Here is a 26,332-nt window from a genome sequence, read left to right on the forward strand (position 1 = left end):
TTTGCAAGGTGACCTCACCAAACAAATTTCAAACCAAATTTATCTCTTATGCTACAGTCATTATATGTCTAAAACTTCTGTTTTCACAAACCCAAGGAGTTCTTGTGAGTTCCAGGGAGCCGAATTAAAGAATCCACCTTAAACAGGTCAGATACCCCCTCAATTCCCTGGTCCTAAAATTTTTTCTTTTAACCAGAGTCACGGCACCAATCTTATTCCTAAAAAAAAACGATCCCCAGGCGGGCTGGCAGAGCCCGCCATGAGAAAGCGGCTACAGGAGGACATGCGCTGCGCCCATGGTGGCGGCAGGTAACAGACACATAAACACAGGAAATAGCCATAAGTATTTATTAAGGAAGAGGGAGAAAGACAGAGAAAAGCGATAAAAGAAGAGAAAAGAGATAAAAGAGAAAAGAGATAAAAGAAGAGAGAGACAGAGAAAACGCGTGCGCACGCCAAGGAAGCAGAAAGAGGAAGGGTCCCAAGATGGCGAAGGGCTATCCCAAGAGGTTATGGGAGTGGGCGTGGCTAGGGCAGGGACCAAAAGAATAACAGAGGGTCTGCTTGTTCGTCCTGGCCACCCGGCTAGCTTAGCCCCAAAATAACCGCACAGAAATTGTATTAATTAAATCACTGCTTGGCCCATTATTTCTAGCCTCTTATTGGCTAACTTTCACATCTTGATTTAACACATTTCTATTAATCTGTTCATGGCCACATGGCAGAGGCTTACTGGGAAAGATTCGGCAAGTCTGTCTCTGGCGGCTCCATGGCGGCTCCCTCCTCCTCCTTCTCCTCCGCCTCTGCCTCCTCCTCCTCCGCCGCCTCTCTTCCTCCCAGCATTCAGTTCTGTCTTCCCCACCTACCTAAGTTCCGCCCTATCAACTAGGCCAAGGCAGTTTCTTTATTCATTAACCAGGGAAAGTAACACACAGAGAGAAGGCCCTCCCCCTCCCACACCAGAAGGCCCTCCTATCAGCTGGGCTGTCCTGCTGAGGCTCTAGGTTCAGGCATCTTTGCAGCCCAGGAGCTGTAACACTCACACTCCCTTACAAGAGCTCTCAGCTTGAGCTGGAGAGACGGCTCAGAGGTTAAGAGCACTGACTGCCCTTCCAAAGGTCCTGAGTTCAGTACCCAGCAAGCACACGGTGGCTCACTGTATTTCTATATGGTGTGGCAGCCAGGCTCTGAAGCCATAGTCAGTATCTGGGATGGACACGTAGCCCACCAGACAGGCCTTTGCAACCTAACAAAAGGTCAGGATGTGGTTTTGCTCCTTTCTTTGTAATCTGGAGGATGCCTGATAGAGATGACGATTCAAACCTGCGTGACAGCTAGCATACACAGCAGACAGGTAGATGTGGACATGACAAAATGCTATTCACCTGGTTACCTAGGTAGGAGACAGAATGCTAATGTATTTCCCCTAAGTTAAGTTTTGGTATAAAGACTGTTTGGAGAATAAACGAGAAAATTCTTCAGGACGTGAACTCAGGATTTCATGAGGGACCACTGAGAATCTCCCTCCTGATAAAACCATGTGAGTTGTGTCTTTATTTCTGCATCTCCAAGCCGGTCCAGAGAGAGATAGTTTATGTCGGGGTCTGGTCAAGAGAAAATAATTTACTGTCTGGGCTAGCACCGGACCCGGACAGCTCACAACCATCTGTAATGAGACCTGGGACCCCTTCTTGCATACAGGTATACGGGCATACATGCAGAAGGAACACTGCATAATAAATAAATAAACTCTCAGCTCCTTCCCTAACATCATGTCTGCCTGCACACAGCCATGCTTCTTGTGTTGTTATGGGGTATTATTTTAACTGTGTAAACACGTGTCAAATACATTTGCTTAGCAATGTACAGATGTGTGTTTAACTATGTAAAGATGGGCTGCATTTGTTTCCCCTCACCTGCCCAAGGCACCTGATCGGGTCAATAAAAAGCTGAATAGTCAATAGCTAGACAGGAGAAGGGACAGGAGGGCTGGCAGGCAGAGAGGATAAATAGGAAGAGGAATCTAGGCTCCAGAAGAAGAGAGGACAGAACAAGGGAGATGCAGACACAAGAAGCGGTGAGATACATAGAAGGAACAACGTGGAAGGCACAGCCCACCACGCACAGCCCACCGAGCGCAGCCCACCGAGCGCAGCCCACCACACACAGCCCACCACGCACAGCCCACCGTGCACAGCCCACCGAGCGCAGCCCACCACACACAGCCCACCACGCACAGCCCACTGTGCACAGCCGAGAACACTGCATTTCGATAAGAACTAAGACTCTTGGGCCCTGGCAGTGAGTGAATTACCTTGTCAGACCCAAATATGTCTGTGCATCCTGCACGAGACGTCAAGGCCTGAAGACCTGGGGACACAGCCAGCAGCTCCTCTTTCACAGGGGCCCAAGGGAAGGAGAACAAGTGTGTGCCTGGAAGTGAAGGTGGCCAGGAGCACAGCTCACATACAATGTAAGATTGAACCTTAAACCGAATATTGGCTCATGATAATTACACTTGGGAATTCTAGAAGCAGATAAAGGTTTTAGGCACAAAAGAAGATACACACAGCCAGGTGGTGGTGGCATGTGCCTTTAATTGCAGAACTCAGGAGGCAGAGACAGGCAGATCTCTGTGAGTTTGAAGCCAGCCTGGTCTACAGAGCTTCAGGACAACCAGGGCTACACACAGAGAACACACTCACACACGAAGGCATTTTTACATACTAACAAGATAGAAAATATACAGCTTTTGACCACTGAGCCATCTTTTCAAGCCCTAAAATTGTACTTTTTCTTTTTAAAGGGCCCCCTATCATAGATATGAAGGTGACTCTAACCATGCCTCCTGTCCCTCATCAGTTCTAGAGGTCAGAAGTTTCCATCTGGCTTGACTGCCTCATCTTATAGCAACTGGGAATGAGATGTGGGCCCTCTGGAAGAACAGTACACACTCTTCACTGCGGAACCACCTCCCTGCCCCTAACAGTTCTGGTCTCTGCTCACTGGACTTTTATGCTAACAGGCACTGTTGGGGAATATTATTTTCGGGTGTTGCTTTTGTTTACACTGCATTTGTTTAACTCTGTGAAGCTGTGATTCTTTCTGTCTAAAACACCTCATTGTCTAATAAAGACCTGAACAACCAATAGCGAGGCAGGAGAAAGGATAGGCGGGGCTGGCAGGCAGAGAGAATGGATAGAAGGAGAAAACTGGGAGAAGAAAGAAGAGCAGGGAGAGAACAAGGAGATGAGGACATCGGGGCCCAGCCACCCAGCTACACAGCAAGCCACGGAGAAAGAAGTAAAGAAAGGTATACAGAAGCCGGGCGGTGGTGGCGTACGCCTTTAATCCCAGCACTCGGGAGGCAGAGGTAGGTGGATCTCTGTGAGTTCAAGGCCAGCCTGGTCTACAAGAGCTAGTTCTAGGACAACCTCTAAAAAAAAGCTACAGAGAAACTTTGTCTCGGAAAAAAAAAAAAAGGTATACAGAAATAGAGAAAGATAAAAGCCCAGAGACAAAAGGTAGTCAGGATAATTTAAGATAAGAAAAGCTGGCAAGAAACAAGCCAGGCTAAGGCCGGGCATTCATAACTAAGAATAAGCCTTTGTGTGATTTATTTGGGAGTTGGGTGGAGAGCCCCTCAAAATGCCAAAAGAGTAAAACATTCCACAACAAGGCACCATGAACTCTGGATCTCATCACGTGTCCTGGCAGCCAGAAGAAACATCCTGGGACTGACTCTCCTGAAAGTCACTAGCTGGTGGCTCCAACAGGCCTTGGCTAGAGACCCAACAGCTTAGCGTGCTCTCTCTCCTACACCTGCCTTTTCTGGAACACCTATAGTCGCTGGTCCTTGTTGGTTGGCCCAGGATGCCCGCCCCCTTCATACCCAGATTCCATGTGCAAATCCCAGTTACCATGAAAAGTAATATGTGCTGGACCATTTTATGTTAACTTGACACAGGCTGGAGTCATCTGGGTACCATATTCTGCCTATGAAACAGCGTCGGGGGACTTTGCTGCTACCTCTGAATCTCTTAGTCACAGCCGGGGAATGACTATCGGCCTTTGAGGTGGGGACAGGCTTATCACACTGACGCACATGGTGCTGAGCAGAGAGCCCACTTGTGAAGAACTGGCATATCAAGAAACCATGCCCGGCCTTTCAAAGAGGTTTCAGGAAAAAACCGACTCTGAGCAAGGCCCTGCAGTGTGGAATACCCCACGCTAGAGGTCACAGAAGTAGGAAGTCACGGAAAGTGAGCCTTGACAAGCATACAGGCTCTTTGTGTGGTACATGGTTCTCTCCTCCTACCACGAGCGTGGTCAGACTGGAGGCAGAGCCCCGACTCCACAAACCATTTCGGCAGCGCCCTCTGTGACTGAAAGGCCCTGTCACAGACCCACTTCACATTAAAGGACACAAACTGACAGTGGAAGTCGTGGGATTATGTTCCACAGAACAGAGGTGGCCATGTTAATATCAGAGCAAGGAAACTTCAAAGGCCGCTGTGGGGTCACACGATGGTGATCCCAACTCTCCGGAGGCAGAAACAGGACTGCCTCAAGGATACTCAGCCTCACACTAAAGTCAAAGACACTTCCGATAGTACAGACCCAGGGGCTAGAGAACAGCTCAGTGGGGTTAAGAGCCTGTCTTGCTCTTGCAGAGGCCCCAGTGCAGTTCCCAGCACCTGAACAGAGCGAGCAGCTCAGGGCTGCCTGTAACTCCACCACTGGGGAATTCAGTGCCCCGCCCTCCTCTGGCCTTTCTGAGCATCCTTGAACACGTGTTTATACGTGTACATACATACACACAAATAAAAATAAGATTTTAAAACAGTATAGATCTCTGTGCTGTATGAGCACTAAAACCCACAACAAAACACTAGCCAACGAAACTCTGTAAACAAAATGCCACCACAGGTAACTGAGCAGCACATCAGAAGACTTACGTACTAGACAGTTATGGCTTGAGTGTAAAGTGTCCCTCACACAGAGGAGCTGGTCTCAAGCTCACTCACCGTACAGTTGAAGGTGACCTTAAACTCTTGGCCCTTCTGCATTCACCTCCCACGTGTGGAACCGACACCCCTATATTGGGCTTTCCCCACCTCCCACGTGTGGAACCGACACCCCTATATTGGGCTTTCCCCAAGTCTTAAAACCTTTTCCTTGATTTCCATCACCATGTCTGCTGGCTTTGCCTTGGTCTCTAGAGACTTTCTACTTTAATGTTCTAAAATTTCTTTTCTCTTTTTTTCTTCCAAGACAGAGATTATCTGTGAAACAGTCCTGGCTGTCCTGAATGCGCTCCGCAGATCCGCCTGCCTCTGCCTGCCCAGTGCTGGAATTAAAGGCGTGTGCCACCAGCACCTGGCTAATGTCACGTCCACCCTCGACCAGCAAGGAAAAACGCGACCACCGGAGCTCTTCTTGCAGCAGTTTTCAGGACTTTATTCACAGCAATCTATCTCCTTCTCCTTCTCTCTCTCCTCTCTCTCCCTCTCTCCTTCCTTCTCTTTCTCTCCTCTCTCTGGGCAAACCTCTCCCAGCCCTTAAGTAGGCATGGGCCGCCAACCCCGAACTGCCAGGTGGGCACTGCCCATAGGTTCACGCATATGCAGGCAGCTGATAATCATTGCGTGATCATAGCATAGGTCAGGCCTTAGCCATCTCAGGAGTTGATTATACATCTCCATCAGGTGTGACACCACACAGCTCNGAAATAGAATCAGTATATTTCTTTTTCTTATCTGGACTTCTGACTCTAGGTTCTGACCCTGTTTGAGTTCCTGCCCTGACTTCCTTCAATGATGAACAGTGATGTAGAAGTGTAATGAACAGCGATGTAGATGTATAAGCCAAATAAACCTTCCCTCCTCAAGTTGCTTTGGTGACAGTGTTTCATCACAGTAATAGTAACCCTACTTAAGATAAGATCCCATGACAAGCCATTCTTGCCTGGCATCCTAAGATGTTTCTCAGATCCTAAAATGCAAATTCTCCTACTAAAATTCTTGCATATCTTTCATTTTTTTTCAGAAAGCAAAATGTGCATATATTACATGAAGTTTATAAGTATCTCAATATTTGACTTGCAATATTATTATTACTTTTCTTTCCTCTAAATCTAGTTTGACATGGTTTATGACTATCCTAATCCTGGATGAATATGTAGACCACAAGGCAAAAATATTAAAGATGATAGGCAATTAATTTTCACCAAGACATTGCTTCTGTGACTAATTTACACGTTGTGTCTCGAGATCTAGAGGTATGAGTGGCTTTGTCATGTGAAATTTGACTCTTCTCCTCACCCTTTCTTTTGTACTGGGCATTGAATCCAGAACCTTAGACATTCCAGGGAATTTCTCTACCATTGTGCGATATGCCCAATGCAAAGTTTCTCTGTCCTTTAAGGCACAATGTACATAGTACAAACATGACTTGGCCTATCTTTCCTACCTGACCTTTGTCTACTTTGAATATAGAGTGGGTCATGTTCATGAAAACTGCCCGAAAGTCTTATCTGAGAGCAGAATAAGCTCTTCTGATCTCCAAGGCTCACATGGTGAAAAGAAAGTCACACGAAGTCGGCATTTATAGAGTAACTTCCTTCTGTGGTGATTTGATTTGTTGGGGACTAGTTTACTTGCTGGAAAGCTCTACGATAAACATTTTCCCAAGCACGTATTGGATAAGGTAGCACCAACAACTTCAATTGCAGATTAAAACAAAAAAAGAACAGGAGCGACAGAAACAGTTATTAGTTCGAAAATAACTGGGAATGTATTATTTAAACTGGAATATGCTTAAAAGTGAAAGCAGGTATTACTAATGACCAAGAAATTTTAGCAGGTTTAAACCTGAATACCTGAGAGCTCTGAGCAATAGGAAAAGTTAATTCATACTTCTGTACTCCAGTGAGTGACCCATATCAGTTAGGATATGACTAATGTTTGCATGAGAACCTGCACACACACACACACACACACACACACACACACACACTAATATACCCAGACACGTGCACCTGTGGGAGGACACACACACACACACACACATACACTCAGACACATGCACCTGCAGGGGGAAGCATTGCACACATGCAGACACACGTAATAATACACTCAGACATACATGACTGCTCAGACCAACCAGCAGTCTGCAAAGCCAGGGATTTACACATGAAAGATAGTGCTGAACCCTGACGCTGTGTTTTTATTTCTTCTGGTTTTTGAGACAGGGGCTCTTGTAGCTCTGGCTGTGCTGGAGCTCGCTATGTAGACCAGACTGGCATCAAACTCGTAAGAGTGCAAACCTGCATCTGCCTCCTGACACGGTGACACAGACTTTGATTCCTGTACAACCCAAGTCGCTCGCTCGCTCCTCTCCCCCACTCTGCTGAAGTTTTCCACTACCAACAGTGCCAGGCTTAGGATACTGTGACTATTGTGACATTTCAGTGAACTTCGTGGGTTAAGTCAGGAATTCCCAAGTGTCTCAGGCACCGTTCCATTGCTGTGAAGAGACACCACGACCAAGGCAACTCATAAATAAAAGAACACCCTTAACTGGGGGCTTGCTTACAGTTTCTGGGAGTGAGAGGCCATTGTCGCCACGATGTGCGTGCAGACACGGTGCTGGAAGAGTAGCTGAGAGTTTTATATCACGATCCACAGGCAGGATGGGGAGAGGGACACACACCCTCCAAGGCCACACCTTCAGCTACTCAGCTGAGCCCATGGGCCATTCTTTCTCCAACCACCAGAGTGATGCAGCCAAATGAATAGATTACAGGTCGGAAAATACCTATGAATGTGTTCATTGCTTTTCTAAGCACTGACACAAAGTGCCTCAGAAAAACAAGAAAGGTTAAAAAAATAAAAAAAAAAAAACACCATGGAAGAAGTGCTCCTCCTGGCTAACCCTCTGAGAAGATGCAGCCCACCACAGCAGGGAAGGCAAAGCAGCGGTCACAACGGCACCGTCAATCAGGAAGCAGAGAGTGATGAGCGCTCCTGCAACCCAAGCCCAAGGGAGCCGGCTAATCCAGCAAGCCTAGCTGGCCCAGATGCCCCCACAGCCTCAAGCCTCTGCCGCCCCAGCACTGGCTGGGATTACATGCGGCCACCGTGCCATGTTTTTCACATGGGTTCTGGGAATCTGAAATCAGATCCTCATGATAACAGAAAAAGCATTTTTACTGACTGAACTATCTGCTTGGCCCCAAATTTGCTCATTTATGTGATGAAAAAACTGCAGGGGCGGGGCTGGAGAGATGGCTCAGTGGTTAAGAGCACCAGCTGCTCTTCCAGAGGTCCTGAGTTCAATTCCCAGCAATCACATGGTGGCTCACAGCCATCTGTAATGAGATCTGGCGCCCTCTTCTGGCCTGCAGGTGTACATAATAAATAAATCTTAAAAACGAAACTGCAGAGACTGAGCATGATCTGCAAAGAGACAATATAGACGAAGACTCCCCACAGCACAGAGAAGAGCAAAGTGGGGTGAGACAGCTGAGGTTCTGAGCGTTTGCTGCTAGTAGGCCGGGTAGGGCATCCCTATAAACACAGCTCCCTGAGGGCTGGGGCAGCCCTAGGTTACATGGTGAATAAGTGATAATTCTGGCAGAAATAACCATTTAAGACAGGAAGTGAGACAAAACAGGCATTAATCCTGTGAAGACACATTCAAAGAAAGATAAAAATAAAAGCTGTGGAAGACTGGTTGCTTCTCACCAGAATTCTGGTCAGACATCTTTCACCCCCAGCAGGCTGGACTGAAAAGCGACAGGGCTGTGCTCTGAAGCGCCCGCCACCCAGGCAGTCCGACCTGACCCCAGACCTGTCGGAGGCTGCCCTCTAGTGGACATTTTGCTGATTCAAGACTATCTTCTTGCACTTTTTNAAACGAAACTGCAGAGACTGAGCATGATCTGCAAAGAGACAATATAGACGAAGACTCCCCACAGCACAGAGAAGAGCAAAGTGGGGTGAGACAGCTGAGGTTCTGAGCGTTTGCTGCTAGTAGGCCGGGTAGGTGTGGGGGTGCATCCCTATAAACACAGCTCCCTGAGGGCTGGGGCAGCCCTAGGTTACATGGTGAATAAGTGATAATTCTGGCAGAAATAACCATTTAAGACAGGAAGTGAGACAAAACAGGCATTAATCCTGTGAAGACACATTCAAAGAAAGATAAAAATAAAAGCTGTGGAAGACTGGTTGCTTCTCACCAGAATTCTGGTCAGACATCTTTCACCCCCAGCAGGCTGGACTGAAAAGCGACAGGGCTGTGCTCTGAAGCGCCCGCCACCCAGGCAGTCCGACCTGACCCCAGACCTGTCGGAGGCTGCCCTCTAGTGGACATTTTGCTGATTCAAGACTATCTTCTTGCACTTTTTTCTTGTTCTTTTTTTGGTATTTAAGACAGATTTCTCTGCGCAGCCTTGGCAGTCCTGGAAGTCACTCTGTAGGCCAGGCTGGCCTCAAACTCAGAGATCCACCGCTGCGTGCTGGGATTTCAAACCTTACAGTCTCCATCTTTACAAGTCCCTTGACCACCCTGGCACCGTGGCAGGGCATTGCCTGCACCCCAGACTCACTGTGACTCCACCTCCCGCGGTCCCAAAGTCAAGAACAGTGTACAGCGACCACTGCTAGGCAGCACCAGACTGCCTGGGTTTGTTAACCTGCACCACAGGCTGGACTTGCTGGCACCCCCCAGTGGTACAAAATTAGTGGCGCGCCATCACTCAACCCCATCAGTGCCCAGCAGCTTCAGTGGCAAAACCAACACCATAAACCATAAGAAAACGTAGGAAGGGGTGGACCCCACTCTCTCCCAGCTCTCAGGTGGGAAGGGTCATTAGGAGGTACGACCAAGATGTTCAATACGGCGACCGTTTATCAGGGCATCCAAGCAGAAAACACTCTGGGCTGATGTAACTATACACCAGTGCATGCCAGGTCCTATCAAGTGGACGGCATCACCTAGAGGTGACAGATGTGGTGGGAGGGGGCTGGTCCCTCTCTCCAACCAGAGAACACGGGACGCGGAACAGGGAAGGGGTGGGGAACAATGAGCAAATTCCTGCCACTCTTTACTGTAACGGTCTCCTTCCAAGGCATCCTCATTATCAGCCTAGCAGCAAAAAGAAGTGTGGGGATGGGCCTGGCACAGTTAACCCCTGTAAACACCTGTAAAGCAAGATGTTCCCTGAAAGGGGAGGGAGGGAGCAGCAGGCCAGGTTCTCCATCGGTCTCCTTAGCAGACCAGCACAAGGCATAGTTAACGGGCACAGCAACACCAGCACCGCACCGCTAGGTAAGAACCCAGGTCTAGCTCGTAGCTGTGTCTGCCCAGTGGCCATAAAAGGGGAAGGGAGCCTGGTGGTGCTGCACACCTTTAATCCCGGCACTTGGGAGGCAGAGACAGGTGGATCTCTGTGAGCGTGAGGCCAGCCTGGTCCACAGAGCCAGTTCCAGAACAGCCAAGGCAACAAACAGAAACCGTGCCTCAAAAAACAAAAAAGTAAAAACAAATTTGTTCACATTGCATTTTAAAAATGCCCCTCCCTTTCCTATTTTTACAGTTAAACAGGTTGTGAAAATGCCTTTTCACACTGCATAGAGTGTACTTTGTTCATATCCATCCCGCCATGCCCCCACTCCTACTGGTCACCTCTCTCTTCTCACTTTTTTTTCCTTTCTTCTTTTTTATTTTTTCTCTTGAGTAAAACACAGGGTTTCTCTGCGTAACAGCCTGGTCACGCTGTAGACCAGGCTGGCCTCGAACTCACAGAGATACACCTGCTCTGCTCTGCCTCCCAAGTGCTGGGATTAAAATAGCTGGGTTTTTTAAATTTTATTTTTGGTGGTGTTTTTTTTATTATTTATTTATCTATTTATCTATTTATTTATTTATTCATTCATTTATTTATTTATTTAATGGAGACAGGTTCTTACTATGTAGCCCTGGCTGGTCAGGAACCCGTAGCCTCACACAGCGATCCGAAGGCGCCCTCCATCTCCCCTCTTAGGTTTGATGGGCCGGCCGAGCGGTCCCGGCAGTCGGCCCGCCCCTTCCTCCTCTCAGCTGATTTCAAACACAAGCCACCGCACTCCGCTATCTCACGTGATTTCTACGATCTGCTTCCCAAGCGCTGGGCTACGAGGCAAACCCTTCACCGATTGAGCAGCCCCCGCCGCCCGAGACAGTATACTCTAAAACGCCATGTTACATACTTCAAAGACGTGCAAGTCTGGCAACTAGACCTAAAAGGGGGGGGGGGGGCTGGGGAAAATGAAAACCTAGGCCGGGAGAACAAAATCAAAAGTTCTAGAGAAAGCGCTCCAAGTTGGAAAGCTTTGAGGTCTGTACTCCTTTCTTGTTTAGATGACCAAAGATCCAGACAAGAACCGATTTTAAAGCTTGTTTTGGCTTACCGTTTAAGACGGGACGCACGGAACTCGCCAAGGCCACCATTCCAGACCGAAGATGGCCTCACCCCACCCCCCAGTGACCAACTTCCGTCGGGGCGGCTCCACCTACCTACTAAAGGTTCCGCTAGACGGCTACCCGCGGGGCTCAAAGTTCTAAAGACGTGACCTAGTGGGGACCATTTCACTCGGAAGATAGGCTGTTTGATGGTATTAGAAATTAACTCTAGCCGGGCGGTGGTGGCGCACGCCTTTAATCCCAGCACTCGGGAGGCAGAGGCAGGCGGATCTCTGAGTCCCACGCCGGCCTGGTCTATGTACATGCATGTAGGTCTCTATGGGGTACATGTGAGTGCAATTGCCCACAGAGACCATCTGTGTCCCCTGGAGATGGAACTGCAGACAGTTATAAACCAACATGGGTGCAAGGACCAAACCGAACTCCAGTTCTCTGGGATTGCTGAGGCATCTCTCCAGCCACTACATAGCCTTGGCTGGCCTGGAATTCGCTCCGTAGACCTGACTAGCCTCACACTCCCAGAGATCTAACTGCCCCTACTCTGTACAGGCTTTTTATTATTTTACCTGTATGTGTATATGTTTGTCTGTCTTTAAGTATACACGAGTGAGGGCAGTTGCCCACAGAATCCAGAAGGAGTTAGATCTTCTAAAGTTGATGTCACAGGTAGTTGTGAGCTGTCTGACCTGGATGCTAGGAACCAAACCCAGGTCCTCTGCAAGAGCAGGTCCTTTTTTGTTTGTTTGGTTAATTTGGGTTGGGTTTTTGTTTTGTTTTGTTTTCATTTGGTTTTGGCTTTTTTTGTTTTTCCAGACGAGGTTTCTCTGTATAGCCCTGACTGTCCTGGAACTCACTCTGTAGACCAGGCTGACTTAGAACTCACAGAGATCCGCCTGTCTCTACCTCCCAAGTGCTGGGATTAAAAGTGATGGCCACCACCACCCAGCTACAGGTAAGCCCACTCTTAACTGCTGAGCCATCTCTCTAGCCCTATTCTTCAAAATTAAAAATTAGAAACAGGCCAGGCTGTGGTGGCCCAGGCTCCAAAGCTGCAGAGAAACCCTGTCTCAAAAAAACAAAAACAAACCATAAGCTAGAAATAATTCCCACACTATTCTAATTTTTACACTACCACAAAAGAATCCTGAGCTTTCTCTCATTGGGGTCATTTTTTCCCCTGAGAATCAGAAGGTTCTCACACTTCAAGAGGATCTGAACTGGGGTTACAGGCAGTAGTGAGCCACCTTGTACCCGGGTGCTGGGAATCAAACCCAGGGTCTCTGAAAGAGCAGCCAGTACTCTTAACCACTGAGCCCCCTTTCTATCCCCAAGATAATTTTTTAAAAATTTTCCCAAACTTTGTTATGTTATCATTCAAGTTCAGCTTTAATATTAAATAAAGTCATTAAAACCTGCTACGAATAGAAGAATGAAGCTAAATGTTTAAAAGCAGTAGCAACCCAAGACCTGAAAGATAAGTTTCATTTGTTTTATGAGATAAGGTCTTGCTATTTAGCTCAGAAGAGCCTGCAGATTCACAACAATCCTCTTGTCACGCCCGGAGTGCTGGGTTTAAAGGCAAACACCACAGCCCTGCTCGGACAAACTCGATTTTAGTGTTTCCTCTGCGCTGCCATGACGCATCTTTACCAGCAGGTGGCACTGCAAAGTCGCGGGTGCGGCGGGAAGACCAGGCTACTGTTGCAGTTACTCGCCACTACTTACTGATAGATAAATATTTCAATACATGGCTGAGCTGTATGCGCACAGCTGGTTACTGTCCTAAGTGGGTACTGAGAACCCTGGACTGATGGCCTTCTCTCCATCCCATAATCAAATTCCTTGACAATTACATCCCTATTCCAATGCCTGTACCTCCATCCACTGATTATTACGTAGTCTTCTGATATCTGGACCTCTAGTGCCCACGTCTCCAATGCATCCATTGCACCACAGTGCTCAAAACCTCCCCCCATACCTGTGAAATCATCTTCAACATCTTTCTCTGGTCACTCTCTCTTCCCTCTCTTGAGTTTTCTTGAACTGGCTGGATCCTCCCCCCAGATGAAGTAAAATGACTGTTTCTTTCCCACTTTCTTCCTGGCCAGGTTCTTGGTTCACACTGCACTCTAGGTGACCCTACTCCTCTCCTCCCGCCTCTCTGTCTTTGGTACCAAATATCTCCAGCCATTGTCCAGGACACACGCCCCCCATTGCCAAGTCAGAAGCACCAGGTACGCTCTTGACTTACTCTCCCACCCAGCCACCAAACAGACATGCACACCCACACCGCAGAACAAGATAACAACCTGCCCTTCCACCCTGAGCATGCTCACAATTAACTGCCTTCTTTCCACTGGTTCTGGTTCAGCTTCCTCCTAGGATGGCTACAAAACCTTCAGTCGGGCTTCCCTTCCCAATCAGTGTCTATGCTGCAACCATGGTGGTCTGAAGCCAATTAATTCTCTGCCTTTGAGTCAAAGGGTTACATTTTTAACTGTGTTATTTATTTTTGCAACAGAGTCTCATTATTGTAAAGCTCTGGCTGGACTGGAACTCAGAGATCCTCTTTCCTCTGCCTTCTAAGTGACACAATTAAACAATGAAAGGCGTGCCCCATCACACCTAGCTCCAGGGGCTAGAAAGCATCTTTTCTGTAGCTGGAGACCCCTGCCACCTTTTCCATCTCCCCTGCACTCACTGCCCCAGGAGGCTTCTAAAGTAGTCATAGGCCTTGCGCATCCCTGGCTCACTGCCCCCTGCCTTCTCTTCTGTAATTTCTCCACTTTCTTCACCTCCCGGCTTTGCTGTTGCACCACACTGTATGGAGCCTTATTCTCCTCCCTCTCTGTTGGACCAATGGCTGCCCTCTTCAGTTCCATGTGGGGAGCCTGGCTGCTCCCTCAGGAGTTCCCACAGCGGTCCTTACCATGAACAGCTGGCTTTTCTCAGCCTGGTGTGAGTGCTCTAAGACCCAGCTTCCAGAGCACAGAGATGACCATACCAGCCAGAGGAACTGAGTTCAGAATCCCAGCACTTCTGTAAAAAGCCAGCTGTGGCAGGGTGCTGATTAACCGTAGCACTTCAGAGACTCCCTGGAGCTCAGTAGGCACCCACTTTAGCCAATCAGTGAGCTCCAAGTCCAGGGAGAGTCAGTCATGGTGTCCCAACACTTCCTGATCAGGACCCCAGGGGGTCTCCTACCACTCTTCTCCAAGCACTTACCACATTTTTTTTTTAAAGTTGTGTTTTAGGAGCTGGAGAGATGGCTCAAAGGTTAAGAGCACTGGCTGCTCTTCCAGAGGTCCTGAGCTCAATTCCCAGCAACCACACAGTGGCTCACAACCATCTGTACTGAGATCTGGTGCCCTCTTCTGGCCTGCAGCTGTACATGCAGACAGAACACAATACATAAATAAATCTTTTTTTTTTAAAGTGGTGTTTTACTGCTTTCTTCACCCAATACTCCACAAAGGGCCGTTTTTATCCTTCTTACCAACTAGCAGTGATTGGCGGGCACTAATTGCTCAACAAATGTTCACTGGGTAAACTAGCCCCTGGGGTTTGCAGTACTCTTCACCTAGCTGTGATAGTTCCGTGACAGGTGTAACTGTGATAGCAGTGATGTCTTGTTGCTGTGTTCTGCTGGAGTTAAAACACTTATTCAAAACAGTTTTTCGTCCCATAACTTCCGACAAATAGTTTTCAACTTTTCTTGATTGCATCGTTGGCTCTGAGGCCGGATAACTGAACTCACCTGGGCCACACATGGCTGCTTCAGAATGAGAACTGTGGAAACAAAGTTCTTGCGTTAATGAGACTCAATTATTCTGGTAGCCTGGCTAGCGGCAAGCCAGAGCCCCAGGTCACTACGGCCCCACTTGGTGGACCCAAGTGAGAGGGAGCAAGGAAGGCTCCAGGCATCTGAGCACGGAGGGAAACTGAACAGCTGACCTAAAGGCATGTCTTCCCTTCTCCATACCTGGCCGTCCCTAAGACAGCTCTTTGCCTGGTATGATTTTCCTATAAAAATGAGCAAGTCACTGATAGTGACCGAGGACACATGTTCCACGTTTCTTTGGGACTGAGTTCCTTCTAGATCTATGTGAATTCAAAGACAGCCTGGTCTACACAGTGAGCCCTGGAGTACGTAGTGAGATCCAACCTTTAAGACAGTACTGGCTCCTGAGAGGTCTTCAGTTCAAGTCCAGCGAGCTCCCAGTGTCCACTCCATCCCAGCCTAACCCACCAGATGCCCCTGGTCAGTCTTAGGAGCCAACAGAAGACAGCGAGCAGGAGCGAGGGGAAAGGGACAAACAGAATTCTGATGTTTTGTTCTTCGTCTGTGAAACTGAGGAGTCCTAGATAGGAGACTGGGTTTTTTTAGCTGGGCTTTTCCTCTTTTCTAGAACATTCTGAGCGACCTTCATGCATGTTTACATGCTCTGGTTCTAACTCTCTAACAGCCGCCAGGACTCAGGTCCACATTTGAGCCACTAAGCCAGGAAACGTGGAGGAAAGTGTGGCCCGAGGCCTCAGCCTCTTCTCGATGGAGGCTCCCTTCTCTTTGGTTGGCAGATCAGTGCTGACACTGGAGAAAATGCTGCTGCCCCCAGGACCCGAATGGGAAGCCAGGCCTGCAGTCGGTCCGAGAATGCCACCACCCTACCTAGACAACAGTGTGGGTGCCCCCTCCCTTTTCACCAAGAATTCAGCCTAGGGCTCTCACCTCTGCAGGAATAGAAAACTAAAGATGGCCTCAGCCACGCGCCAATTTCTAGCTGAGGTGTTAAACAGTCTCAGCTCCATCCCCAAACCAGAGGATGCAGGAAATGGCTCTGTGCTGTCTAGCGATTCGCGCTCCCAGGCTTTTATTTGGTTTTATGATTTGTTTTTAACGCATTGGTGTTTTGCCTGCATGCATGTCTATGTGAGGGTGCCAGATTCCCTGAGGCAGGAGACACACAGTTGTGAGCTGCTATGTAGGCGCTGGGAATTGAACCCACGTCCTCTGGAAGAGAGCAGCCAGTGCTCTTAATCACTCCAGCCATCTCTCCAGCCCAGCTCTCAGGCTCCTAATGAAACTTGACTTTGTACTCAAAGGGCTGATCTGCTCAAACTGAGTGTGCATAGTTGCTTACTGGAAACTGAGTCTCCACCTGTGCACACTCACTGACACTTTCACAAGTGTTTTGCCACACTTATGTCTATCAGTCAATTCCAGAATTGTACTCTGTGAGTCCCCAGGATTTGGAGAACCTGGCACACCCATCTTAATCCAAAAACCTGTGTTCCATGGGGTCTGGATATCTCTTGGAGACACACCTGTGGTTACTTCCTCCCCAAATCCCTGATATGACCAAAGTCAGGCAGCAGGGGGCGCTCCAAGGCTGGAGGACTAACTCCAGGGGAGCCAGTGGGGATGTGAGCACCAGGCCTCAGATAACTCTGCCTCCCACAGCCGTCACTCAGGCCGCCCGGGGAAGGACTACAAAGCAGACAATCTTTATTCACAATCAGAGTTGCAAACAGGGGCCTCCAGCTCAGTCCAAAAGCAAAGCTAGGGAAGGGAAACTGGGCCGGGTGGGGCTCAGCACTCATCCTCACCCAGAAGGGCGTACGGGTTGCGGGCGGCTAGGCAGGAACCGGGGCCGGAGGTTGGGGTGTCCTCGTCCCCTTCTCCCTCTTCATCCGCATCCCGGTCCTCCTCTCCCTCCTCCTCACAGGAGCTGCTCAGCTCTTCCTCTTCCTCCTCCTCCTCATCACCTGCTGGCCCTACCCTGCCCTGCAGCACCACCAGCTCTGCCGTCTCCGCATGAGACTCCCAGGTGCCTGAGGAACACAAAGACACGTGTAAGAGAGAGAGAGAGACAGAGAGACATGGGCAGGTGGCGACAAAGAAATTCCTCAAGTGCTGGCAGGCACCCCTTTGCTCGAGCACCTATCTGCAGAGCTGTCCTCCATCCCAGGCACACACACATGCAGATCAATCACTCTCTTCAGAGCTGTCTGGTCCTGAGGTCCACCCACCCTCTTAGCATCACCCATCAGCAGGGCCTCACCTCTCTGTCCACTGTAGCCAGGAGGGTGGAAACACAGGCTGAGGCGGCCATCCACTGCCAGGCGCAGGAGGCTGTTGGCTGCCCTGTACACATCATTGCGAGCTGCCTTGGCTGTTTTATAACCTCGTTTCTCTGCCCAAGCTGAAGGGAGAAAACGTCAGTAAGGGATGCCTGTGAACCAGGTTCCGGTCCTGTCAGCCCCACGCCCACACAGTCCAGGCACCAGGTTCCTTCCACAAGGGCAGAATCCGAGCAGCTCAGGCAGGGTAGACAGAGAGCGTGAAGGAAGCCCACCTTCGCAGATGTCCCAGGCACACCAGGGGTGCTCAGCTGAAGGCTCCTCGGCCTCTGGGTGGCGCAGGTGCAGCAGAGCCTGCACAGGGATGCGGGAGGCCAGGTAGCCCACGGCAGTGTAGGGCTCTTGGATCTGGGCGATGGGGTAGATGCCAGCCAGGACCTGTGGGAACAGCACTCAGTGCCTCCTCAGTCCCACCCTCACCTCCCTCCCACAGCCCCCTCCACCACAACAGACCTGCAGCTGCCTGGGCAGCAGAGAGGGGAAGATAAGGCCTGGACAGTCACACAGCTTCACAGAGGGCGTGAGGAAGTAGGTCTGGAAGTACCGGGTATGGCCTGGCGTCCTGGAGACACTCACCACCTTCCGCCCCACCAGCCCGTTGATCAGCGAGGACTTGCCCACGTTGGGGAAACCTAGGAAGACAATGCAGGGACTGTGGAAGGCCCTGACTGCGGCCAGAGGGGTTGTCAGGAGAGCACCAGCTCAAGTTAAGGAAGCACCACAGCCACCACACCAGACACAGCTGTGGCTCCCAGGTGATCCCCTGGCCTCCTGGGGGTCCGTTCCTCCCTTTACAGGACAGATGCCTCCCTCCACATCAGTCAGGATTTAGACACCAGACACAATTGTACCTTAGAACAGCCATCATGACGTGTCCAAGGAGATGCCTGCTGGCTCACCCACCTCGTGGCTACACCACCTTCTTTTTGCCTAGATGCTGGACCTGCACAGACCTCTCGGCCCCACTCAGGCCTTCACTGCCTGACCCACATTCACTCCTTCCCTGTATGAGCTGCCCAAGGCTGGCTTGACAAGCACCCTTCAACTTACTGCACCCCAGTATGCGACTCCAGCATGGCAACACTGGTGGCTTGAATGGGCGACCCCATAAGCTCGCATGCTTGGTCCCTAGATGTTGGGGCTGTTCTGGGAAGGACTAGGACAATGGTTCTCAACCTTCCTAACGCTGTGCCCCTTTAATACAGTTCCCCATTGCTACATCCTAACTGTAATGTGAGGTGAGTATCTGATACGCAGACTGGAAAGGGCTCGAGACGCACAGAGGTTGAGCACCACTGACCAGGTCCAGTCTCTCCCCCCCTCTCCCCGCCCCAGCTTGTGGATCATATGGAAGTTCTCGGCTACTCCCGCTGCCGTGCTCCCCACCATGACGACCCTGGACTCACCCTCAAACCTTACACTCCCAATTAAATGTCGTCTTTGACAAGTCGCCTTAGTAACCACGACACTATGCAACACCCAGCACACCCTACTTCTCTGCTTCTCCTCAGGGTTCAGGATCTGGCTCTCTGACAAGTCTAGACACTGACCTTAAACTCCTGATCCTGGCTTTCCTGCATCTCAGTCACCCGACAAAAGCTGGCCCTGTGGAACACAACTGCCCCTGCAATCCCTGAGAACAGATGCACAGCCTGGCCGGCTCCTCCAGGAGAGGCAGAGAGGACAAGGGCAGCAGCTCTCAGGACAAACCCACCAACTGCGACACGCGCTGCAATCCCAGCACTCCAGAGACTGAGGCAGGACTGCTGAGACTCTGAGGCCAGCCTACACTGCACGAGGAAACCGCTTCAAAAACAACAAAACCCCGATGTAAAACAAACCACAACCCCAGTGCAAAAGGCTGAAGGCTCATCTAATTCTGCCGCCATTTGCTAAGTTATCCCTGTGACTGCACACTTTTTTGGGGGGTGGGGGAGGGACAGTTTCTCTGTGTAGCCCTGGCTTGTCCTAGAACTTTATCTGTAAATCAGACTGGACTTGAACTGAAAGATCTGCCTGCCTCTGCCTCCTAGGTGCTGGGATTAAAGGTGTACGCCACCACTGCCTGGCATAACTAGAAACTTTAACACAAACAGAAATACACAGCAGTCTTGGAGAGCCCAGCGCTTGTTCTGATCTGGTGAGCTTTCACCATGCTCCCTGGTTTCAGAACAAGACAGCACCATTGGTCAGCCTGTGACTCCATCTGGCTGGAACTAGGCAGAGAAGTGGGCTTCATGTGGTTCTCTTTCCTCCCTGCCTCTAAAACCTGATCTTCCCATCATACCAGGGAAACAACTCTCCTCCCTCTCCCAGCCGCAGTCAGCCCTGCCCCACAGACGTGAGCACACTGCAGTCTCCAGAGTCAGCCCTGCCCCACAGACATGAGCACACTGCAGTCTCCAGAGTCAGCCCTGCCCCACAGACATGAGCACACTGCAGTCTCCAGAGTCAGCCCTGCCCCACAGACATGAGCACACTGCAGTCTCCAGAGTCAGCCCTGCCCCACAGACATGAGCACACTGCAGTCTCCAGAGTCAGCCCTGCCCCACAGACATGAGCACACTGCAGTCTCCCGAGTCAGCCCTGCTCCACCGCGGCACCTCTGTTATCCTTCCACTCTCCAGCCCCCCAAACCTGCCCCTTTCCCCGTTTCCCTGGCTCAACAGTCCCACCTGCTCAGGCTTTCTAAAATAAACAAGCAAAAAGCTTTCTTTATCCCTTGCTTTCTCTCTCTTTTTTTAAAAAAATATTTATTTATTTATTATGTATACAATATTCTGTCTGTGTGTATGTCTGCAGGCCAGAAGAGGGCACCAGACCTCATTACAGATGGTTGTGAGCCACCATGCGGTTGTCGGGAATTGAACTCAGGACCTTTGGAAGAGCAAGCAATGCTCTTAACCACTGAGCCATCTCTCCAGCCCCCCCTTGCTTTCTCTTGTGTGCCAAGTGAAGCCATCAGAATTCCCATTTTCTCCACCTTCAAATACATGTCTCAGTCTCTCCCCAACACACACCTCACACACACACACACCACACACGCCTCTATCACCTTCCTATGACCAACTCCTTGGAGGGGGTTCTTCTTCTCTGAGAGGGTCCAAGCTGGCCTGGAACTCCGCACACAGTCTAGGCTGACCTTGAACTCTCACAACCCTCATGCCTCAGCCTCCCCAAATCTGGGGCTATAGGCTGAGCACATCCAGCTCCTCCCGGCAGGGCAGCTCCGGGCTGTCCCCAGGACGAAGAGAAGCCTCTGCGCATCCTCTTCTCATTCCCTCCAGTCAGTACAAACAACAAACCTCTTAACGAGACCAGATTCTGCCACCCACCACTGGCTTCTCACGGAACTTAAGCTGAGGTCCAAAATGCCAGGGCTGGAGGGAAGTCACTGCTCTTACAGGACGTGGGTTCTGTTCCCAGCAGCCACACAGCGGCTTACAACACAAAAGTCCACAACCCCAACTCCAGGGAATCCAGTGTCCTCTTCTGGCCTCTACAGGCACCACACACACACACACACACATGCACATACATACATGCACATACATACATGCAGGCAAAACACTAACACACATAAAAAATAAAATAAGTATATAAAACAAAACGAAATCCCACAAATGCCTAAGATACTCCTCTCAGCCCATGGGTCCAACGAGAAGGAACCTTAGAGCCTACCCTAACCATACAGCACACTTCTCCTCTACTGCAGTGGCTGCGACCCTTTAGCACAGTTCCACAGTTCCTCGTGTGGTGACCCCAAACAAAACACTGCTCTCATTGTTACTTCATGGCTGTAACTTCTCTACTGTTACAAATGGTAATGTAAACGTGATATGTGGGACATCTGACATGTGGCTCCGTGAAGGGACCCTGCGACCCCAAGGGGTTGAGACCCAGGCTCAACGCGGCTGCTCTGCTGGAGCTAAACAAAGCTTCTCCTTTCTGAGACAGGGTCTCACTGTGCAGCTCGTGCTGGGGAGTTCACTATGTAGTGCAGGCTGGCCTTGAACTCAGAGATTTGTCTGCCTCTGTCTCCATGTGCTAAGACTTGTGACATAGTTAACCGGGGAGCTACTCTCGGACCCCACTGCAAAGGGCTCCGGTCCAGGGTAAGCTGACACTTGCTGCCCTCCTGCTATGACTTTCAGATCCTGTAGGAGGAACAGCTGAACCAGGGCACATCTATTGGTCACTCAAAGCAATACCTAAGAAGCACTGGGCACCGAGAGGCTCAGCGCTACGCCCGCCACTGCAGTTGGTGCCCTTCAGCTCCCAGGACCACGGAGCCCACGGAGGCCCAGCTCCTCCTCCACAAACACTGAAACTGCATAAGGAGGAAGCCATTACGGCAGGCCTCTGAGTCCTTACCCACACAGCCGATAGTCACCACCCCATCCTTGTAGCGCTCCCTGGAGGGGCCCGTGGGCTCCATCGCTGAGTCCGTCTGCTGCTCTACCAGGACTGCTGGCCCATCTTCCTCCTCTTCTTCTTCCCCAGAGCCATTACCCCAGGAGGCTCCAGCCACATCCCTAGCAATCTTCTCACGCCAGCTGCTCAAGTCTACTGCTCAAAGAAGAAAAAAATAAAGGGGGTTTCCCTCACCCCCAGGTGGCCACTACAGATAATGCCCAGCTGATGTCACCAGCATTCCAAAATACCACGGCATGCCAGTGTGCATGTTCCCCAATCCTCACTGAACCCCACTACGGATAATGCCCAGCTGATGTCACCAGCATTCCGAAATACCACGGCATGCCAGTGTGCACTACAGCAGACGGAAATTCCCAGTCCTCACTGGACCCTCCTCTCTCTGTCAAAGCATCTAACAAGACCATGGAGGCTCCTGTCCACCTCCTGATGCGGTCCTTCCCACCAGTAGAGGTCGCTCCTTCTTCCACAACTTTCCCAAACATGTATAACAGAGAGATCCGGAGAAGTGAACCCTTGTTCCATGGGCCCCTTCCAAACGCCACACACCTTTCCCCGCAGTGATGGCTTCGCAGGCTCTCAGCAACTGCTCCGGCCCCAGCGCCCGAGTCCATCCTCTCCCCCGTCTCCGATTCTTCTTTAAGACTGAGATAAGAGGGTGAAGCTGCATCTCATCTCCTCTGCAACCCTTAACCCCAAAGCAGGGTCCTTTGCCAACAAGCTTCTCTGTTCACTGACCCGTGCCGCTCTGCTCACCCACAGCCCCCTCCACTCCACTCTGCTCACCCACAGCCCCCTCCACTCCACTCTGCTCACCCACAGCCCCCTCCACTCCACTCTCCTCACCCACAGCCCCCTCCACTCCGCTCTGCTCACCCACAGCCCCCTCTCCACGGCCCCCTCGGCTCACCACTGCCAGGTTCCTGTGGAGTTCTTGTGTCCCGAGGGAAGGAGGTGAACAGGACAATGTGGAGTTGGGGGTAGTGCTGGTGAAAATAATGCTTCCAGGCGACCACGAGAGCTGGCGGGGCCAGGTCCACCTTGTTCAGGACCAGCACCAGCGCCAGCCCCAGTTCTGCAGTTACGTACTCATACAGTGCTGGGGGGAAGTTCACGACCTGTCAGAGTGATGAGACGTGAGCCCAGCTCCTGTCACCAGGCACAGCAAAAAACGCAAGGCCCTGCCTGATGTAGACAGAGTAAGGGTGAAAACAGTAAACCAGCCACACCAAACAAGAAAGGCAAAGCAGGTGTTAGTGACAACCCAAGCAAGTCTCAGGGCGCTTCCTGCAGGTCACAATGAGAGAGAAAGAGGGAGGGAGGGACGGGAAACGCAACACCAACTGGATCAGGGAACAGGAATGTGGACTGCATAAGAAGCAACACATGCTTCTCTGTGCACACAACTGTGTAAGTGCATACGTGCACAGCCACACATATGCACAGCCACACGCACAAAAGCATGTGCACGTGTGTACGTATTTGTGTTAAGTGTGTATGACTGTAAAACATGTGCATGTGACGGTTCATATGGATGCACACATGCACGCCTGTAACTGGACATATGTGTGCACTCATCGGGATCTCCCCTTCTGCACTGGAAACAACAGTGAAGTGGCCGTCAGGAAACCGGATTCGCAGGGCTGTCCAGCAGCGGGCTGCAGCCTGCCCACTACCCTAGCACTGCAGGCGGAATCTGTGGCGATGGTGTGCTGGGGAAAGGAGAGGAGGGAGAAAGGCACCTTTGGGCTAGGCCTAAGAAGTCACCAGTTGCCTTCGAACTCCCTGGAGCTTTGTACTGGGACTTTCTACTGTCTAGCTCTGGTAAACTAGGAAAACGACGTGTGTGTGTGTGTAAGCTGGCCAGCAGGGGAATGGCAGACTACGAGAGACGAATGTAACACTGAGTTCCTTGACTTGGGTGTGTAGCTTGGTGGTAAAGCTCAGGCCTAGCACGTGTAAGGCCCAGGGTTTCATCCTCAGCAGAGCAAAACAAAAGGAAAAGAAAAAGGCAGTTCTGACTGAAGACTTTAAAACAAGTCATAAACCCTGTCTCGAAAAACCAAAATAAACAAATAAATAAATAAAACAAACAAGTTATAAAAATGAAATGAGAAAGGAAGAAAGCTGCTGTAACCGCAGCACCAGAAAAGGAGACCAGGGGGATCCCCGGGGCTATTTGGTGAGCTCCAGGCCAGTAAGAGATCCCAGCCCACAAAACAAGGTGACACCACCGTCTCCATCTGAGGACCACAGCCAAGGCTGACTCCAGCTTCACAGTTCCCAGCATACGTGCTACAAGTGATGGCAAGCCCTGGACACACACTCACCAGGAAAATGAAAAGCACCCCCTCCGTCTCCCCACTCCTGCCTTTGAGCACCCCCACTAGGATCTCCCTCACAGAGGTTCCCACGCACTCACCGGGTGTCGGATGTCAGTGATGAGCAGGACGATGTCGGACATCTCCAACACCCGCCACAGCTGCCTCCACGTCTGCAAACATCACAAGGAATTTGGCCTAGAGTCCTTTCTCTTGCCTGAGCCCAGAACACTATCCAGGACCACACACAATATGTTAACCCTGTCCCCACACCACCGTCACCTCCAGATTGTGCTCAAAGTAGCTGAGTTTCTCCGAAGCGTAAGCGCCGTGTATCTTTCCAAGGTATTCCTGGAAGCTCCGCTCCTCTTGGCTCATCAGCTGCTCCTTGGACATCTCATAGTTCCATGGAGGACGGCGGGGAAAGTCCAGGACTGGGAAACGAGAGAAAGTAGACAAACCTGAGGACTCTTTCCTTCTTTCCTTTCTTCTTCTTCTTCTTCTTCTTCTTCTTCTTCTTCTTCTTCTTCTTCTCTCTCTCTCTCTCTCTCTCTCTCTCTCTCTCTCTCTCTCTGTTTTGTTTTTCAAGACAGGGTTTCTGTGTATTCTTGGCTGTTCTGGAACTCACTCCATAGTCCAGGCTAGCCTCGAATTCAGAGATCTGCCTGCCTCTGCTGGGACTAAAGGTGTGTGCCACCACCACGCGGCTAGGTCTTTTTTCAAACTCAATGGTGCATCTTGGATCCCAGCTCTCCTCCCTCTCGGCCAGCGAGCTCCCCAAGCTGAGGGCACTCACTCACCTGAGCCTGGCTGATAGACTTCCCGGATATCCAGCTCCAGCATTTCAGCACTGACAGGCTGCAACACTTGCTCTCTGGCTGCTCTCTTTCTCTTCTCCACCTCCTCACGGCTGTCCCGTTCAAAATGCAGCCGGTATCTGAGGGAAGAGGGACCACACGCATCTATCTACTGGAGTCCTCTGACCACAATCTCTTCGCCTCCTTGACAGAACAGACAACTTTGCAAAACCTCCTCCCCTGGCAGTTCAGGTCTCTCGGTAACCCCCCCACCCCATCTCCGAAAACAAACTCTTGACAGCCCCTCTTGGAAACCACGACTGTGGCCCATCCGTGGGAGAACCACCGTGGCTTCCGGCCTCACTAAGCTCCACTTTCCAGCCTTCCTCAGAAGCTTTCCTCAAGGCTCAGGACGGGGAATCACGGGCTGGCGCCCTTCTCCTTCGCTCACCGGTTGGGATCATAGCCTCTGGGCCCCAGCCCCTGGGAAGGTTGCTGGTTGAGCCTGCGGATGTGATGGGTCACGGATTCCCCATCCGAGGTGTCGGTCTGCTCCTCCCGCCGCTCCCGGCTCCCGCTGCGGCTGTTGGAACTGGAGCGAAGCCCATCTTGAAGTCCTGAGGGGAGGGACCGGTGACGCCAGTGTAGACCGGTTCTCGGGATACCCAAAGCACCCCGAGCCGGTAGGACAAGCCCTTCTTCAGCCGCCCCAACTTCTCCAGAGGCTCCTTCATCCTCCCGACCGCGCGCCCCAGTTCCCTCCCGGATGGGCCTGTAAGTCGTCACCGCGCCCGGTGGCAGCGGCAGGGCTTCCCCTCCCCGGCCCCCGCACACACCCCCGCGCCGCTGCGGGAAACCCCCACCGTGGCAGCCCACGCGGGACCGCGAGAGCCCGCTCCCCCCACCCCGCACGCCCGCGGTGCGGCGGCGGCACACCCCTCCTCCCGAGCTGCGCAGCGGCCCCGCCCCCTCCCTGACCTCGCTTCCGCTCCCGCTTGTCCTGCAGCTGCTTCTTCTTCTGCTTCACGCTGAAGGGCTTCTTCCTCGGCATGGCCCCCGGCGTCCCCGGCCCGCCCTCCGCCGAGCTCCCCGCCGCCGCAACTGACTCCCCCGGGCAGCCCCCGCCGGCGGCCCGGGGCCCTGGGGAGGCGGGGCCGCGGTGACGTCAGCGTC

The 26,332-nt window shown here is 51.1% G+C and overlaps 2 protein-coding genes across 2 annotated transcripts in view; one reads left to right on the forward strand and one right to left on the reverse strand.

Moving 5' to 3' along the window:
* Positions 1-26,332, forward strand: part of LOC126494402 (H-2 class I histocompatibility antigen, D-37 alpha chain-like) — a 154,198-nt gene that overhangs the window by 122,869 nt on the left and 4,997 nt on the right. The window lies entirely within an intron of this gene.
* On the reverse strand, positions 16,956-26,278 carry Gnl1 (G protein nucleolar 1 (putative)). Its single transcript, XM_050131769.1, has 12 exons — positions 26,138-26,278; positions 25,611-25,776; positions 25,163-25,299; positions 24,645-24,796; positions 24,464-24,535; positions 22,952-23,159; positions 22,591-22,686; positions 21,982-22,176; positions 18,061-18,239; positions 17,823-17,985; positions 17,529-17,669; positions 16,956-17,298 (listed from the first exon to the last, which is right to left on the reverse strand). Exons 1-12 carry the CDS (start codon positions 26,208-26,210, stop codon positions 17,057-17,059), a joined length of 1,824 nt encoding a protein of 607 aa, XP_049987726.1. The 5' UTR covers positions 26,211-26,278; the 3' UTR covers positions 16,956-17,056.

Source organism: Alexandromys fortis, unplaced genomic scaffold, assembly GCF_014885135.2.
Source record: "Alexandromys fortis isolate MF-2015 unplaced genomic scaffold, M_Fortis_MF-2015_v1.1 scaffold_390, whole genome shotgun sequence".
NCBI lineage: Eukaryota > Metazoa > Chordata > Mammalia > Rodentia > Cricetidae > Alexandromys > Alexandromys fortis.

Excerpts from the sequence above, each read along its gene's own strand:
- Gnl1 (XM_050131769.1), bottom strand. The coding sequence starts at position 26,210 with ATGCCGAGGAAGAAGCCCTTCAGCGTGAAGCAGAAGAAGAAGCAGCTG. Across the intron at positions 25,300-25,610 it reads AGAGGCTATGATCCCAACCG|ATACCGGCTGCATTTTGAAC; the intron begins GTGAGCGAAGGA and ends CTCTTCCCTCAG. Across the intron at positions 17,299-17,528 it reads TGGCTACAGTGGACAGAGAG|GCACCTGGGAGTCTCATGCG; the intron begins GTGAGGCCCTGC and ends TGTGTTCCTCAG.